Here is a 16,405-nt window from a genome sequence, read left to right on the forward strand (position 1 = left end):
AGAAAAAGGAGGAAAAATGGAAAAAAAAAAAAAAAAATCAAGCTGGGGGTGGGGTGGGGAGCCCCAATAAAAGTCTGTCCCAGCACCTGTCTCTAATGTCGTGCTAGGAGTTGAGGTTGTTGTGGGAGTGACGTCATAGCTCGCTATCGGTGACGTCATGCCTCGGCAGTGACGAGGTGGAGCCGACCTTCCCAAGATGGCGGCAATACGAAACCAACCTTTGACCTTCCAAACATGGCACCAACCAAGGTTTCCGCCGACCTTCCCAACATGGCGGCTGTTAACCTTCTCAATATGGCGGAAGGGGAGGGGACAGGCGGCGTGGCCGCGCTCTGGCGCAGCACCCCGGGCCTTCAGCAGCGTTTCAGCGCAGAGTGGGGAATTTCTTACGGGTGGTGACTCTCCATCTCCGGTCACCGAGACGCTCCGGCCATGGTCGCTCACGGAGCGGGCATGACCTTCCCAAGATGGCGGTGATGGACCATCCCCTCATGGCCGCCCGACCTTCTCATCATGGCGCCGCTGCCCCGCCGTGCCCGGCCCACATCCGGTTCGGTCGCGCAGGCCCAGAAGCGCCACGGCCGCCATTTCGTTCGGCGGGGCTGGGGCCGGGGCCGGGAGCGGCGGGAGGAGCCGCGGGTGAGCGGGGGAGGGCCGGGGGGCATCGGCGGGGCCGGGGCGAGCGGGGCTCGGGGGGGCCGGGGCTGCGGCCGCGGGAGTCCTGGGCGGGGTGTGGTGGTTTGGGGTGGGCGCGTGAGGCCTGTGCAGAGCCTGGGGCCGGCGGGGCGGGGGGTGCGCTGAGGCCTGCGCGGGTCTGGGGGGTCCCTGGGGCCGGCTGAGGGTCCCTGGGATGGGTGTGGAGTGCCAGGAACCGGCGAGGCCGGGGGGGCTCCACATGGACCCCCCGGACCCTCCCACCCTCACCCTTGGGACGGCTGTGAGATCTCCCACCTCCCTGGGTCACGTCCGGCCCCTTCCCCACAACTGCTCTGTACCCCTCGCTTGGGTGGGTCTGGGGACCTGTGACCCCCTTCCCATGGAGACCCCCACTCTGACCTCCAAGTCTCCTCTGAGACCTGTCCCCAGGACCCCCGTGGGCTTCCACTGAGACCCCCGCACTGCCCTTGACCCCTCCACCCTGACTCTTGAATTATCTGTGGGATCCTTCCCCAGAACCCTCCTTGTACCCCCACCCTGGGTGTGCCTGGAGCTGGCGGGACTCATGGCCTGAGACCCCCCTGGGATCCCCACACTGACCTCCTGGACTTCTCTACCTGTCCTTGGACTCTCATTTTTGGGTTGGCTGGAGCCAGCTGGACCAGGGGTCTGGCACCTCCACCCTGACCCCAGGGTGTCCTCAGGGACTGCCCTGAGATCCCTACACTGACCCCTGGACCCCTTCACTCTGACCCCAGGATGTCCTCAGGGACCCCACCCCAGGACCCCCAACCTGAGGGTCTCCAGAGCTGGCAAGGCTGGGGGCCTGGCACCCCCACTGTGACCCCTCTGAGACCCCCATATTGATGCCCTGGACTCTTCCACCCCTCCCCAGGAGCTCCCTGGACCCCCAGCCTGGGGGTACCCAGAAATACTGGGGTCAGGTGTGTGGGATCCCACGATGGGGACCCCCAGCATGGAGACTCTGACCCCAGAGTGTCCCCTGGGACTCTCCCTGTGACCTCTGAGACTCCCACCGTGACCCCACTGACCCCTCCCTGCTGACTCCTGGGTCAGCTCAGGGTCCCCTCCCCAAGATCCCTGTGGGGCTGTCTGGAACCAGCAGGACCAGGGGCTAGGGACCCTCAATGTGACCCCTGTGTCTGCCCAGGACCCCTTTGCCCTTCTCAGGACCCCCCTGTGACCCTCACATTGAGTCCCAGGACCCCTCTGGACCCCCACGCTGACCCCCTGGACTCCTCCACCTTTCTCAGGACCCCAGTGGGTGCCCAGAACCAGGAAGGCTGGGGGTGTACTGTGGCCTGTGGGGAGAGGGGGGACTATTTGGGGTGCAGCAGAAAGAGCCTGTGGTGGCTTAGGGATGACCATGGATACAGAGCTCCATGGCATCCTGGATTTACTTGAGTTGGAAATGCCCTTTAAATCCCATCTTCCACTGGAAGGGGTTTTTCCAATCCCCATCCAACCTGGAACACTTCCAGGGATGGGGCAGCCACAGATTTTCTGGGCAACGCTGGAGTTGAGTTGTCCCTCCTGCTCCAGGGAAACACATCTAGGACTCCCTGCTCCCTTCCTGACCACCTGGCTGGGAAGGGATCCCACTCTGTTGGGATAGCTGCACCCGGAATTCCCAGCTCCGGCTGAAAGGAACCGGGAAGTCCCCGCGTTTCCTGCCGCTTCCTCCCGCTGGAATAACTCAGCGGATCCTGCCCGGCCCCTCGTGTGCCGCCTCTCCCTTCCCGGCAAAGGGGGAGCGGCAGGGAAGGCTGCGGGCCTGGCAGGACGGGCTTTTCCTGCTTTTCCCTTTGCTGCAGCGGAATTTCGGGACAGGGTTCCTTGCTCCTGATTAAAGGTTTCCTCTGCTGAGTGACCTGAGATGGGAGCAAGGGATAGACTGAGCTGGGGGGAGGTTCTGTGATGGGGGGTGGGGAAACTGAGGCGCTGGAGCTCATCCCCGAGGAGTTAGAAACTCTGGAGTTTTGTTAAAAACGCCTCGTCACCGCCCGCGGGTCGTTAATAATTCACAGGGAGCGTCTGGATCCCGCGGGGCCCGAGCGTGTCTGTCTGTCTGTCTGTCTGTCTGCATGCAGGGATGCGCCGGCTCCGCGGGATGCTCCAAATGGAGCTGGCAGCTCGGCTCGGGAAGCATGCTGATAGGATTTTAAAAGCCTGAATGACCTTAAATCCTGCGATGGCTGTCGCTCAGGATAAATTATTTATGTAGCATCCTCAGCTCCTCGGGAGCGGCCAGGAATGTCAGGCTGCTGGAGGACAGGGTTTGAATTTGGGAGGGGGTAAGAAGGAACTGCGGGTTTGGATGGGAAGAGAGGGAAGATAAAGGCGCGGGGGCGGGTGTTGGAGAGGTCCAGCCTTGGAAGTCGTTCCCAAACCGGTGCGGCCGCATTTCTGCACCGACATCAGAGGGTGGAAATTCCTCTTGATCTGCAGTTCAAAGCCTCCCTGAGGATGAGGCGCTGCAGCTCGGGCTTGCAAATGTGAAATACAAATCCGCCCGGAGCCCAAATCCCCCTGAAAAGCGAGGAAATAGGCGGCTGAAGGTCACTGCTGCTGCCTGTCCTGCTCCAGCAGCAATCCCCCCGGGAGGAGCAGGATGGGGGCTGCTGCTGGGGAGGGCGTTTCAATTCCCTCCACAGCAAACAGGGACTTGAAAAATGCCTGGAAAACGTGGTGTGTCTCCCTGGCTGGGCCGGATCTGCCCAGTCCTGCTCCTTTTAGGGGCAACTGAATGTCAAGTTCGTGGGATTTTGTAATGTTTTGATCTCGGGGTTGACAGGGAAGTGATGATCCAAAAACTGCCGAGGGGTCTGTGGTCATGGTGGGCTGCAGCCTGTGGAACAGCAGCTCTGAAGCAGCTTTCCACAGGGTGACCTCGATCTCCTGATCTCTCCCTCCTCCCAAGGGATAGCTTTTCACACCTTGTTTTCCTCATGCTTTGCTCAGAGCTTTTCTGAGGTTTGGTTTGGATTGGAAAAGCAAAGGCACTGTGTAAACCTGCCCCTCCTGCCTCAGCCCAGCTTTTATCTGCTGGTGTCTCTGGATTTAGCCACTGTGGAGCTGCCACCACAGCATATGGAGCCCTCAGAGGCTCTGATGTGTCTTGGAAGGGTCCTGGTAAGGAAGAACAAAGGAGAAGGAGAGCAGAGAAGTTGGAGTGTTGTTCTCAGGGATAACTGCTGCCAGGCATGAAGGGGTGCTGGGAGGAGAACTCCCCCCTTTCTTCTTTTCCTGGAGGATTTAGCTCCTGTCTCCCTAATCTGTATCAGCTGGGTCTGTCTTCTTGCACATGAAAGATCCAGGCTGTATTTCAAAGGCACTGTTCCCACCCAGAGCTCTCAGCTTTTCCCAGCCATGTGCTGAGTTCAGGGCCTCTCGATTTTGGTTTTTCAATGTGACCTTTGCTGTTAATCCCCAGCCCGAACGGGGCCATGCACCGAAATGGAATGACCTGTTTCTTGGGAATTCAGCTCCAGTTTATCCTCAAGCTGCTTTAGCTTAAACTCTTCTCTCCCTTCCTCTCACTCTTCTAGGTCAGAGCCTGGTTCCGAGCACAGGTTTTGCTGTAAGGGCACCTTAGAGGGGACATAGTGACTCGTGATCTGTTTGTGGGAATACCCCACTTGTCCTACAGATCCCTGTGGATTGCCCCTGTGGATTGTCCCTGTGGATTGTCTGGAGCCTGTCTCAGGGTGTCACCAGGTCACACTAAGAGACTCCAGCAGTGCTGGCCTGGCACGGGTGGCACTGGCTGGTTTGTACCAGCTGACAAACCCCTGTTTGTCTGTCTGTGAGATGAGTCCCTGTCACAGGGGCCACCGAGGGAAGTGTCACCCTGGGAGTAACCAGCTGGCGCAGGAGCAGAGCGGGGACACAATGTGTGACGTTCCCATGGGTCAGGAGCAGAGGTGGTGGCCCTGGCATCACTCCTGTGCTGGCTCAGGGCTGTGACACACGAGCCCGAGTCAGGAGTCTCGTTACCTGACGCGTTCCTCAGCTGCATCCCTGCTAATTCCCTCCGGCAGCTGATCCAGCATGGCTGGGGCTCTGCCCGGAGCCACTCGTGCCACCCTGGCCCCGTGATCCCACTACGGGTGGGAAGGAGCACAGGGAAAAGTGTTCCTGTTCCAACACGTCCCAGACGAGCACGTTCAGAGCCGTCTGTGATCCTGCTCCAGTGGGAAAGGCACAGCCCCATGGGTTTGCTGGGTGTTGTTCCCAACTGGAGTGTCCGGAGGGATTGATGGACGAGCCTTGAGCTCGGGCTGGGGTGAAGGAGCCCCACGTTTGTTAGGGGGACTTGGGAGTCTTGGATGACTTGGAAAATGCCACAAGATAGAGAGAGGAATCTCTTCCTGATGAAGCTGTAGCTGAGGAGTTCTCACAGAGTGGAAGAGTTGATTTTAATTAAAAGGCAGTTTAGGTATTTATTTATTTCCCTGAACCCCCAAGCCAGTGGTTTGCCCGAGGGCGGGGGAGCTGCTGCTCCCTGCTTCCCATTCTCACACCTTGGGACTGTCTGACAGAGGATGGACTGTGTCCTGTGGGATTAGGAAGTTGTAGTTTATCTAGCAGGAGATGAGTGTGAGAAGGGATCTGGTTGTTAATACCTGGTACAAACCTGAGTCATAAAGGAACTTTCCTTGCGGTAGGGGCTGTTCCCGTGCCCTCTGTCACCTGCCCTGGAGGTCAGGCCTCGGAAATGGGAAGTTTCAGGTGTGAAACTTCTCTGTCCTTTCCTCCTTGGTGGTGTGGTTCCCGTTAGTGACTGTGGAATAGGCTTTCCTGTGGGAAGGACATCTGTGGCCCAGAGAGGGACATTTGTCCCCTGCCTCAGGGTCTGCCCTGTGTGCCTGGGACTCTCCGTGTGGTTAGCAAGGCCTCCAGTCATCACATTCCTATTCCCTGAGCCTGTGCTACGGGAGGCCCTACCTGAGCACTGCTGTCAGTGCCACGAGGGCCTGTGACCTCCCAGTGATTCAGGCTCCTTTTCCTGTCCCCACTCCCTCCGTGTTCAGTCTCCAGTGCCAAGCAGAGCTGCCGGGCCCCACCGAGCCCCGGGAGCTGTTCCAGGTGAGCCGTGGTGCCAGACAGGTTCGTTCTGGGCTTCTGATGAGTTGAGTTGGAGCATTGCCAGATCCGTGCTGGGAAAGCTGGTTTTCCTGATTGCTTGGACATCTTTGAGGGGGCTTTGGAGCTGTGGGGCACAGAGAGCCGTCAGTGATGGGGGGTTATTGATGTAGGAGACAAGAGGTCGGGAAATTCAGGGATGGGAGCCACAGGGCAGTCCTGGGCTGCACTGTGCTGCTCTGGCTGCTGAAGCTGGAGCCATCTGGCAGATTTGCCCTGGCCGTAGCTGGAGAGGCCATGGGGCCATGTGCCAGTGCTGGCAGGCTACTGTCACACTCCTGTGTGAGCAGCCTCCAGCTGCAGCTGGAGGGGCTGGATGGATGGTGCAGGATCAGCTTGGCCGGGTTTTTCTGCCGAGCGAGGTGGTTGTGTGAGACATGTCCTGGGTTTTGACTGCAGGCGCCGTGGGGGCCCTGGGGATTTGGGGTGGGGATGTGCTGGTTCCCATCTCTAAGATCTGCTGCTCCAGGGTGTTGGGACAGCCTGGCAGAGCAGCTCCAGCTGCTGCTCTGCATGAGCTCCGGGCACAGGGCACCGGGGCTGCGGGCTTTCCTCGAATTCCCTGACTGATTCCTCCCTCCCCTCAGGCATGAGTGCCCAGGCCCGCCCCCAGCACTGAGCAGCCGGAGCCGCCAGGATGCCGATCCCTCCTCCCCCGCCGCCGCCCCCCGGCCCCCCGCCGCCCCCCACCCTCAGCCAGGTAGGGCTCACCTCTCTGGGTGGGGAGGTGGCCTGTCCCCACATGGGGCCAGAGGAATTACCCCTGGAGAAGGCTGGCTGGGGCAGGGGTGGGCTGCTCTGGGAGGTGGGGATGTGCTGTTCCTGTGGTGGGGGGTCCCAGGGAGGTGCTGAGCTGCTGCTCCTCTCCAGGCGAACACGGAACCGCCGAAGCTGAGCCGGGAGGAGCAGCGGGGCCGCGGGGCTCTCCTGCAGGACATCTGTAAAGGGACCAAGCTCAGGAAAGTGACCCAAATCAATGACCGCAGTGCACCCATCCTGGAAAGTGAGTCTCCAGAAGGCTCCCAGCCCCATGCTGGGCACTGCTGTGCCCTTCAGGGCACTTGCCCATCTGGTTCCCAGCAGCTCCTCATTGGAGGAGCGGATAATTCCAGGCTTAACCTCTTTGCCTCCCTCCTTTCAGAGCCCAAGGGCAGCGGCGGCAGCTATAGCTCCAGCTCATCCGCCATCCAGCCCAAGGGCGGCCTCTTCCAAGGCGGCGTTCCCAAGCTCAGACCTGTGGGAGCCAAGGACAGCTCAGGTAATGGCCACAGGCCCGTGGTGTGGGTGGGGGTCCCTGGGGAGGGCCCTGAGCAAGGAGGGGTTCAGGATCTCATTGTATATCCATGGGGATTTCAGCTGCTTAGAGTCAGGATCCTAGAGTACATCCCATGCATGGCACAGGCCAGCTGTGCCCTCGTTGAGCCTCTGTCCCACACACAGACCTCTTGGAGGGCGCAGGAGTTTCCTATATTGCTGAACTCTGTGTGTTCTGTGTGGTGGCCACAGAGTAGAGTGGTGAGAGAGGAGCCGTGTGTGGCTGTGCTTGCTGCCAGTCCCTGCGTGTGCCAGACAGCCGTCCCTGTAGCCTGGCCCTCCTCAGCCGTGGTCCTGTGCAGGGACAGGTCACTGCTCCCGTGCCGTGCCCGACCCCTCACTGCGCTCTCCTTCCCCACAGACAGCTCCGCTAAACAAACACTGCAAGTCCCTGGCTCCCGAGCAGCTGCTCCCAGGCCCCCCGTGCCGGCCAGCAACAGCCGCCCTCAGGACGATGCCGACAGCAGCCGTGGGTCCCCACCGGAGCTGCCGCGCACTCAGAGGCCCTCCCTGCCCGACCTGTCCCGGCCCGGCACCGCTGGCGGCACCGGCATGAAGCACAGCTCCTCGGCCCCGCCGCCGCCGCCGCCGGGACGCCGCGCCGCCGCGCCCCCGGCCCCCCCTGCCGCGCACGCCAAGGCCTCGCCCTACAACCGGGAGAAGCCGCTGCCGCCCACCCCGGGACAGCGCCTGCCCGGCAGCAGGGACGGACCCCCGGCCCCCCCGCCCATCAAACCCCCTCCTTCCCCCGTCAGCCTCCGCTCGGGTGCTCAGGGCCAGTCTCTCGCCCCCCCGCCTCCCCCTTACCGGCAACCCCCCGGTGTCCCCAACGGCCCTTCCAGCCCCAGCAGCGAGTTGGCTCCGGAGCTGCCACAGAGACACAACTCCTTGCACAGGAAGGCGCCGGGCCCGTTGCGGGGTCTGGCACCGCCGCCCCCCACTGCTGCCTCCCCGTCCCTGCAGAGCAGCCGCCCCCCGCCGCCGGCCAGAGACCCCCCGAGCCGTGGAGCAGGTAAGAGCCACTCGCTCTGCGGTGCCTGGGGGCAGCTGGGGTGATCAGGGGTTGGTGGGATGTGCTGGCAAGAGTTGGCTTTGGAGCACAGAAAGGCTTTTGCATGTGTGTAGGGGCTGAGCTGGGGCAGGAGTTGCAGTGCCATGTTTAACACATGTCCCTGCTCATGTCTCATGACCATCTAGCTCTGTCCAAGCCTGGTGCTGACTCCTGCCTTGCTCTCCTGGGTTCTGGGAGATGAGAACATGACAGAGCGTAGCTTCCCTAAGCTTCCTAAATGTCATTGGGAAGGTGCAAAAAGCTATGGCAGAGCAGGGAGAAGCCTTTCCCTGGGTGTGCAGCCCTCGGGAGCGTGTCCCCGTGGCTGAGACTGGTGTTGGCTGTGCCCCGGTGCCCCCCCGTGCACTCCTGGGCTCCCCGTCCAGACCGCAGCTCCTGCCTGGGCCCCTGCCAAGCCACTCCGTCCTTCTGGCCCTGCCAGAATCCCTCCTCAGAGCTACAGCTGGGGATCTGCTCTGTCAGCCCGGGTGTAATTAGGCTAATGAGGAGCACGAACTGCCACGGAGCTTCTGCTGGAGGCTGGGTAGGAGCGAGAGGTGGGTCAGAGGGGCTGTCGGTCCTGTCACTGCCTTGGTGACACTGCAGATGTGTCTTCCAGTCCTGGCAGGCAGCATCTTGGCTCCACGTGGGGCTGCTGCCCTCAGACTCGGGGATGTGCGGAATTATATCTGCTCCTGGGATCCCCTTTGGTGTGGAGGGACCTGTGCCCAGAGTGGGCTGGGAGCAGCCCCAGGGGTGGGCGGTGAGCTGGGGGGCGGCAGGACTTGCTGGTCCCTGCACTGCAGCTGGTTGAGGGCTGAGGAATGCAGATGTCAGGAGCGAACAGGAAATCTCCGGGCACGCGTAGGAGCATCCCTGGGCCGCGGTCTGGCACAGCAGCTGGCCCGGAACGCTGGCTCGGGGATGTCCCTGGCTTTGCCCCGGGAATGCTGACCCCGGGAATGCTGACCCCGCCGTCCCCGCAGCTCCGCCGCCCCCGCCCGTGATGCTGCGGAACGGAGGGCGCGACGCCCCCCCGCCCCCACCCCCCTACAGACTGCACGGCCCCGCCGAGCCCCCCAGCCGGGGGAAGCCCCCGCCGCCCCCCACCCGGACCCCGGCCGGGCCGCCGCCGCCGCCGCCCGTGCGGAACGGGCACCGGGACTCCATCTCCACCGTCAGAGCATTCCTGGGTGAGTGGGACCCTGCCTGGATCCCCCTCGCAGCTGAGCCCTGTGCCTTTGGCCAGGCTCCCTCACAGACCCCTTCCCTCACCTGCACCTTTTGCCATTTCTTCGCAGATGACTTTGAATCCAAATACTCCTTTCATCCTGTTGAAGACTTCCCAGCCCCAGAGGAATATAAATACTTCCAGAGAATCTACCCCAGCAAAACAAACAGAGGTGAGGAGGAGGGGGTGTCCCGAATTCCCTCTCCCCTCCTGTGTCCTCGTGGCTGACACTGTCCTATTTGTCCCTGCACAGGGTGGGTGGTGCAGTGGCCATGCCCTGGGCCCTGCCTATGTTGTGGGGGTGCTGAGCCCCATTCTCAGGGGTACCAAGCCCTGAAGGCAGCTGTCTGTGCTGCAGGGTGGGCAGAAATTTGGGCTGAGCGGATGCTCTATCCCAGCTGCTCCTAGTTTGCCTGCTGGGAAATGCTGCAGGGCTCATTCCTGCCTTTGCTGAGCACCTTTGATACCAAAGGGGATCTCGAAGGACCCCACAGCCAGAGCCAGGGCTGGGTGGGGGCAGGGGGGATGCAGACCCTATCCCAGGATAGTCCCTGATCACCAGCACTTGGACCCGGCAGAGCTCAAAGTGCCCTTGGTGCTGCGCGTCAGCGCTGCGGATCCCGGCGGAGACTCCGGGGAGAATGGGATGCTCGTTTATTTTTAGAGCCATGAATGTTTAATGCGGGTTTGAAAAGCCCCGAGCTCGGTGCGGCTGCAGCGGCTGCTGCCAGGCGCAAATCCCAGGCTCCAGATCTCCGCGGGGAGGTCGGGGGGGGCCGGCAGCTGGCGCGGGGGTGTGGAGGAGGGAAAGCAGACGTGCTGGATCCGGCTCTGCGGAGCTCCCGCTTCCAACAGGCTTCCTTGTCTTCCAGCTACGCGTGGGGCTCCCCCTCTGCCCCCCATCCCCAGGTGAAAGCGGGCTGTGCAGGTGGATTGTTGCAGAGCAGAGACATGGACCTCCTTCCCCTTCCTCAGCCGGACCCCCCCCCCAGCTCCCAGCCCCCCGGATCCTGCATGACACACTCCCAGCCTCGCCGGTTTTCCCAGGACAAGCGGATCTCCCCAGTCCAGCGTGCTCCGCCAGCCCTGCCTCATCTATGCACCCCCCAGGACTCAGTGACCTCGTGGCAAGCCTGGATGGGTCCATCCCTCATTCCTCCTCATGGATCCTGGGTCGGGATCTGCCTGGGAGCCGGGCACGGGACTTGAGGCCGAGCCGTGTGCCGGCTGTTGGGACCAGGGGGGCTCATGGAGAGGGGCTGGGGTCAGGCAGGGAATGGACACGCTGTGAGACCCCCAGAGCGAGGGGAAGCAGGGACAGGCTGGCAGAGCCTCGTTATCCTGGGAAAGCCTGTTATCCAGGTGGAACCTTGTTACCCTGGCACAGCCCATTGCTTTTTTGCACAGGAGCCAGTGGAGGCAGGGGGGGAACGTGAGTGGGACCACGCAGGGACACCCCAACAGCACCGGGCTGATGGGGACCCTCTGACCCTTCAAAACCACTGCTCCCCTGGCACTCCCCCCCAAGGTTCCCCTGGCTCTCACTGCTGACACCCCCCCCCACCCAAACTTGAGCATTTTAACAAGAAAACACTAATTCCATGGGAGGGGGCGTTTGTGCTGGGTCTGGTGCATCAGGGGGCACGTGGGGGGGGCCCTGGAGGCCGGTGATGTTTTGCCTTACACTCCCTGTCCGACGGGTGGTCCCACGGCGGGGGTCACACTAACGTAGTTACTGATCTCTTTGTACCATAGCAGGAAGGGCACGGGGTGCAGGGGGGCCACCCCTGCAGACGGGTTTGGGGCTCATTCAGGGGATTTTTTTCTATGATGATGGACCTTCCCCTGTTGAGGCTGGAGCGAGGTGGGTGAGGGGTGAGTGGGGGGTTTCTCTGGAGAATGAGCCCCCCCAGTGTTGCCCTTTGGGTTAAATAACGGTTCAACACGGTTCTGCCCCTCCTGGAGCGAGGGGCCCTTTTAAAAGGGAACAGAGGAATTTGGAGGAGCTGGAAATTACATTTAAATAAAAGTAATAAAGTGATAAATGATGTCAAGAACGCTGTCTAAGGGGGGTCCCCAGGAACCCCTTTCCTTTCTGCTGGGGACAGAGCACTTTGGCAAACAGGGTGGAGGGTACTGGGAGCACACCGAGGCAGTAGGAAGGAACGATCGGGGTTACTCGTGGCACTGGGACCACTGGGAAGGAGAACTGGGTACTGGGAGCAGGGGGAGGGGGCACTGGCGGGTGTGGGGACTGGGAGCATGGGGGAAGCGCGGTGGGGAATACTGGGAGGAGGGGTGGGGAGTACCGGGAGCATGGCGAGACAAGACTGGGCGGCAGTAGAAAGGCAGTATAGGAGGAACTGGTGGCACTGGGGGGTCGGGGAAGGCGGGATTGGGGGGTGCGGGCCGTGGGAGCAATGGCGGTACTGGGACCACAGCTCCCAGCATGCCCCGCGCGCCGCGCTCGGCACTTTCCGCCGTGCCTCGGGTGCCCCCGCTGATTGGCTGCTCTGTTGCGGCCCTTCCTCCGGCCGTGGTGATTGGCGGCTGCGCCAGCGGCACGACCAATGGGGCGAAAGGGGCGGGGCCAGCTCGGGCTGGTGGCGGGAAGTGCGGAGCCGGGGCTCATTTGGCGCGAGAAGGTTGGTGGTGATAACGCGGGGAACCCGGGGGGAGCCGAGGGGACACGAGGGGGACATGGGGGCCAGCACAGTGGGGGCTGGGACTAGGGGGGCACGGGCTGGCCGTGACCCGCGGGGCTGGCGGTCTTTCTCAGCCGATCGCCCTCTGACCGCTGTTCTCCTCCACCCGCAGCCCCCGCCATGGCCAGCAGCAGCGCGCAGAGCCAGCCCACCATCAACTTCCCCCGCACGAGGAGCGCCCGCCGCCTCGCTGCCCTCTCGGCCAAGAGCGACCCCGACGCCCCTGCTCTGCGCCCCTCGCCGCGTTCCAAGACCTCAGGCCCCGCCGAGCCCGGCCAGGCCACCCCGGGCACACGCTCAGGCCTGAGCACAGCGCAGTCCCTGAGCCCCAAAGTGCAGCCCCTGAGCCCCCGCAAACGCCTGGGTAAGTGCTTCCGCCGAGATCCCCCGGGAATGGCAGGGGGTGCATCCCCCCTCTAACCCCGAGGGGCTGGGGCAGACAGATGTGCCCAGCCCCGTCCTGCTTCACCCCCATTTCGGGAGGAAAAGCTGCTCCCGCGGGGTTTTTGGGGAGGCTGAAGCACAATGTCCCCCAGGGAGAGCGGCCCTGTGTCACCACCATCCTTTTACCCCTTCAGGTGATGATAACCTGTGCAATGTCCCCCATGCCCTGCCTGGCTCCCCGGCCAAGCGCAGCAAGGAGAACCGGGGCCGTCGCCTGCTCTTTGGGGACCCCTCGGCCTCCCCCGAGCAGCCCAAGAGCCCGGGGCCATCCCCGCGGAGCAGGGGGCCAGAGACCCCTCGGAGCTCGGGGCACAACGGGCAGCACTCACGGACACGGCTCTTCAGGCAGGAAGGTGAGTGTGGGCAGGGCTGGGTAGGGGGTTGTGGATGGGATGGGGAATATGGATACGGGTAGAGTTGAGGGTGGAGCAAAGGATTGGTTTGGGGATAGGGATGGATATATGGAGCTAGGGATATATATGATGGCAAGGATTGGGATGGGGACATGGATGCAGATGATAATCAGTTGGGATGGCATCCCAGCAGTGCCACATCCTTCCCTGAACCCTCCTGCTCCCCGTGCAGGTACCTGTTACCAGCAGGTCAAGCAGGTGCTGCATGCGGCCGTGCCCGAGCGGCTGCAGGGCAGGGAGCGGGAGACGGGGATCCTGCGGCACTTCCTGCGGGAACACGTCCTGCGGCGCCGTCCCGGCAGCCTCTACGTGTCCGGAGCCCCCGGGACCGGGAAAACAGCCTGTCTGAGCCGTGTTCTGCTCGACTGCAAGGTCTGTGCCGTGGGGCTGCTGTGGGGCTGGGGGGCACTGGGATGGGGCCAGTGTAATGTTCCCATTTCCATGCAGGAAGAGCTGGCCGGGAGCAAGACTGTGGTGCTGAACTGCATGGCACTGGGCAGCCCCCAGAGCGTCTTCCCTGCCCTGGCACAGCACCTGGGGCTGCCCGTGGCCACTGGCCGGGAGCGTATCCGGAGCCTGGGAGAGCATCTGACGGCCCAGGGGCCCATGGTGTGAGTTACCTGTCTCTGCTGGGTGGAGTGGGATCCCCCTGGATGCCAGGAGAGGCAGACTGGCAGCAGTTATGCCCTCCCTGCTTGGAGTGCTGTGAGGGGACAGAACAGGGGTTGATCTGGGCTCTCCCACAGCCTCCTGGTGCTGGATGAGCTGGACCAGCTGGAGAGCAAAGGCCAGGATGTGCTCTACACCCTCTTTGAGTGGCCCCAACTGCCCAACTCCAGGCTCGTCCTCGTGGGTGAGTGTGCTGGGTGTAGCACTGCTGCCCTAAGCAGCCTCCCTCTTTTGGGGGGGGTTGATGGGGACTTCCCTTTGCAGCCCCCTCCTGCTCCCTCCTTGGAGAACAGCTCTCATCCTCCTCTTTCCCTTGCCCTGCAGGGTTGGCCAATGCCCTGGACCTGACAGACCGCAGCCTGGCCAGGCTTGGAGCCCACCCAGCTGGCAGCCCCCAGCTGCTGCACTTCCCACCCTACACCAAGGAGCAGCTCACCCGCATCCTGCAGGAGCGCCTGGGGCAGGTGGGGACACAGGGAGGACAGAGGGGGGGACATGGGGTTCTCTGCCCACAGGGGTGGCAGCACTGACAGCTCTGGTGCCTCACAGGTGGCAGGTGACCCTGTCCTGGACTCTGCTGCACTCCAGTTCTGTGCCCGCAAGGTCTCTGCAGTCTCCGGTGATGCTCGCAAGGCTCTGGATGTCTGTAGGTCAGTGTGTGCCCCAAAACCCGGTGGTGCCAGGGCCAGCTTGGTCACTGTGAGTCCCCATGGCTTCCCTGCACCAGGGTGTTTGTGCCAGAGGTGCCCACTCTGCCTGGTGCTCATGGCTGTCCCTCCCCAGGCGTGCTGTGGAGGTGGTGGAGCTGGAGGTGCGAGGCCAGACCCTGCTGAAACCACTGCCTGGGGGTGAGTCACTGCTGCCAGAGCCAAAACCCTGGGGGGGCTCCTGGGGTCTCCTCGGAGGGAATCTAGCCTCCTTTTGTCTCACCTCCTGGGATCCTCTCTGTGTCCCACAGGTGACTCCCCAGTGTCCCCTGTCCCCAAGCGTGTGGGGCTGCTGCACATCTCCCGGGTGCTCTCAGAGGTGTTTGGGGACCGGCTGGCCGGGGGGTCCCAGGGGGCTCAGGACACCTTCCCACTGCAGCAGAAATTGCTGCTCTGCTCCCTGCTGCTGCTCACCCGGCGCTCACAGACCCGTGAGGTGACCCTGTGCAAGGTGAGGTGACAGTGGGACACTCCCTGGGGTGTCTCTTGGGTGCTTTGCTGTGATGTAACCCTCCCCTTTCCTCCCCAGCTCCACGACACCTACAGCCAGGTGTGCCGGCGACAGCGGCTCCCCGCCGTCGACCAGGCTGAGTGTTTGTCCCTTGTCACCCTCCTGGAGTCCCGCGGTGTCCTCGAGCTCAAGAGGGCCAAGGAGGCTCGGCTGGCCAAGGTACTGTGGGGTGGTGGAGCTGGGTCTGGTGACAGCACTGGGGTCCAGTGGTGGGGCTGAGTCTGGTGACAGCACTGGGGTCCAGTGGTGGGGCTGGGTCTGGTGACAGCACTGGGGTCCAGTGGTGGGGCTGGGTCTGGTGACAGCACTGGGGTCCAGTGGTGGGGCTGGGTCTGGTGACAGCACGGTGCTGAGCATCCCTGTTCTCCCACCCAGGTTTTGCTGACTCTGGAGGAGGCAGCTCTGGAGCACAGGCTGCAGGACACGGCGCTGCTGGGCAGCATCCTGGCCCAGGGGCTGCACTAACCCCCCCCCTGCACCCTCCCCATGGCTCCAGGGGGAGATTTCACTGCTGTGGCAAGAGCAGATGAGTGGCTCCTGAGGTCTGGGACATTTGTCAAGTTCTGCCCTGGGGCTGCCATACTGGAGTCTTTTTATTAATATTTTTAATATAATATTATTATTAATGTTATATTAATGGGAGCTCTGGTGGGAGGCTGGGATACTCCCCAGCCCCTTTGCAGGGTGTGGTGGGTGTTCCTGGCCCCTCTTGCCATCCTGGTGTGTGATCCTGAGGTCCAATGTTGCTCCTGCCATGAATTATAGACCATGCTTGATCCCAACTCTTCCAGCACCTTCTGAGGCCCTCCAGAACCTTCTTCACCGCTCTGGCTGAAGGGAGAATATCCCCAGTGCCAGCCCTGCTCTGGGTCCCAGTGCTGGCAGTGGCAGAGGGGGTACAGGGATTCCTTGGGGGGAAAGAACAGGGGATCCCATTATCTCCTGCCATGAAATAAAGTCCTTTTGGTTCAGCTCTGGCTTCTGCACACCTCATTTCACTCACCCCTGTTCCCCCAATCCCTGCCTGCCCCACAGCTGTGAGGACCTGGTCCTCTCCTCTCCAGCCCCTCTCCTGGGCTGCAGCCCCAGCATCAGCTCCTGGCCCCAGCTCCTCTGTTTCTGTTAAATAATGGACGCTTTGACCTAATTTTGCAGCTTCCTCATGGCGGGGGGGTGCTGGGGGCTCCAAATGGGGGGGGGAGTGGGAGGGGATGAGGCTCTGCCTGTGTCCCACATCCCTCCATCCCACCCTCCCTCAGCCAGCCCACCCTGTCCCCCAGGACCCCTGGCTGCTCCTGAGCAGCTCCTGGCCAGGGATGGGGCGATGGTGCTGGGGGAGGGTGTGGTACTGGTGTCCCTGATGTGCCTCAGTTTCCCTGTGTCGAGGGGTGGCCCTGCCATGTCCCAGCTCCACCCCAGCTCTGTGGTATCCCTGCAGGTCACAGGACACGGGGATATTTCCACTGGGTGCCCACAACAAGAACACAAAGGGGATTGTGGTGGGTGCCACCACAAACTGGGCAGCCCCCTCTCTCTG

General features: G+C 62.4%; 2 protein-coding genes across 3 annotated transcripts; both read left to right on the plus strand.

Moving 5' to 3' along the window:
• Positions 1-498: 498 nt before the first annotated feature.
• Positions 499-10,484, plus strand: WIPF2 (WAS/WASL interacting protein family member 2). 2 transcript variants are annotated; one of them, XM_079327622.1, is made up of 8 exons: positions 549-639; positions 6,411-6,523; positions 6,694-6,826; positions 6,965-7,081; positions 7,499-8,149; positions 9,175-9,381; positions 9,490-9,591; positions 10,292-10,484. In XM_079327622.1, exons 2-8 carry the CDS (start codon positions 6,461-6,463, stop codon positions 10,330-10,332), a joined length of 1,314 nt encoding a protein of 437 aa, XP_079183748.1. In that variant the 5' UTR covers positions 549-639; positions 6,411-6,460; the 3' UTR covers positions 10,333-10,484. The 2 variants fall into 2 exon arrangements, with proteins under 2 accessions (XP_079183747.1, XP_079183748.1); XM_079327621.1 differs by lacking the exon at positions 6,411-6,523 and having other exon boundaries at positions 499-639.
• Positions 10,485-11,858: 1,374 nt separating this feature from the next.
• On the plus strand, positions 11,859-15,685 carry CDC6 (cell division cycle 6). The gene is made up of 12 exons (XM_079327620.1): positions 11,859-12,064; positions 12,237-12,488; positions 12,703-12,921; positions 13,154-13,353; positions 13,429-13,592; positions 13,728-13,834; positions 13,975-14,114; positions 14,200-14,300; positions 14,434-14,498; positions 14,609-14,808; positions 14,887-15,027; positions 15,244-15,685. The coding sequence occupies exons 1-12, from the start codon at positions 11,869-11,871 to the stop codon at positions 15,331-15,333; spliced, it is 1,875 nt and encodes a 624-aa protein (XP_079183746.1). The 5' UTR covers positions 11,859-11,868; the 3' UTR covers positions 15,334-15,685.
• The last annotated feature ends 720 nt before the right edge of the window (positions 15,686-16,405 follow it).

The sequence above is a fragment of the Erithacus rubecula genome (assembly GCF_903797595.1).
Source record: "Erithacus rubecula genome assembly, chromosome: 27".
Lineage (NCBI taxonomy): Eukaryota > Metazoa > Chordata > Aves > Passeriformes > Muscicapidae > Erithacus > Erithacus rubecula.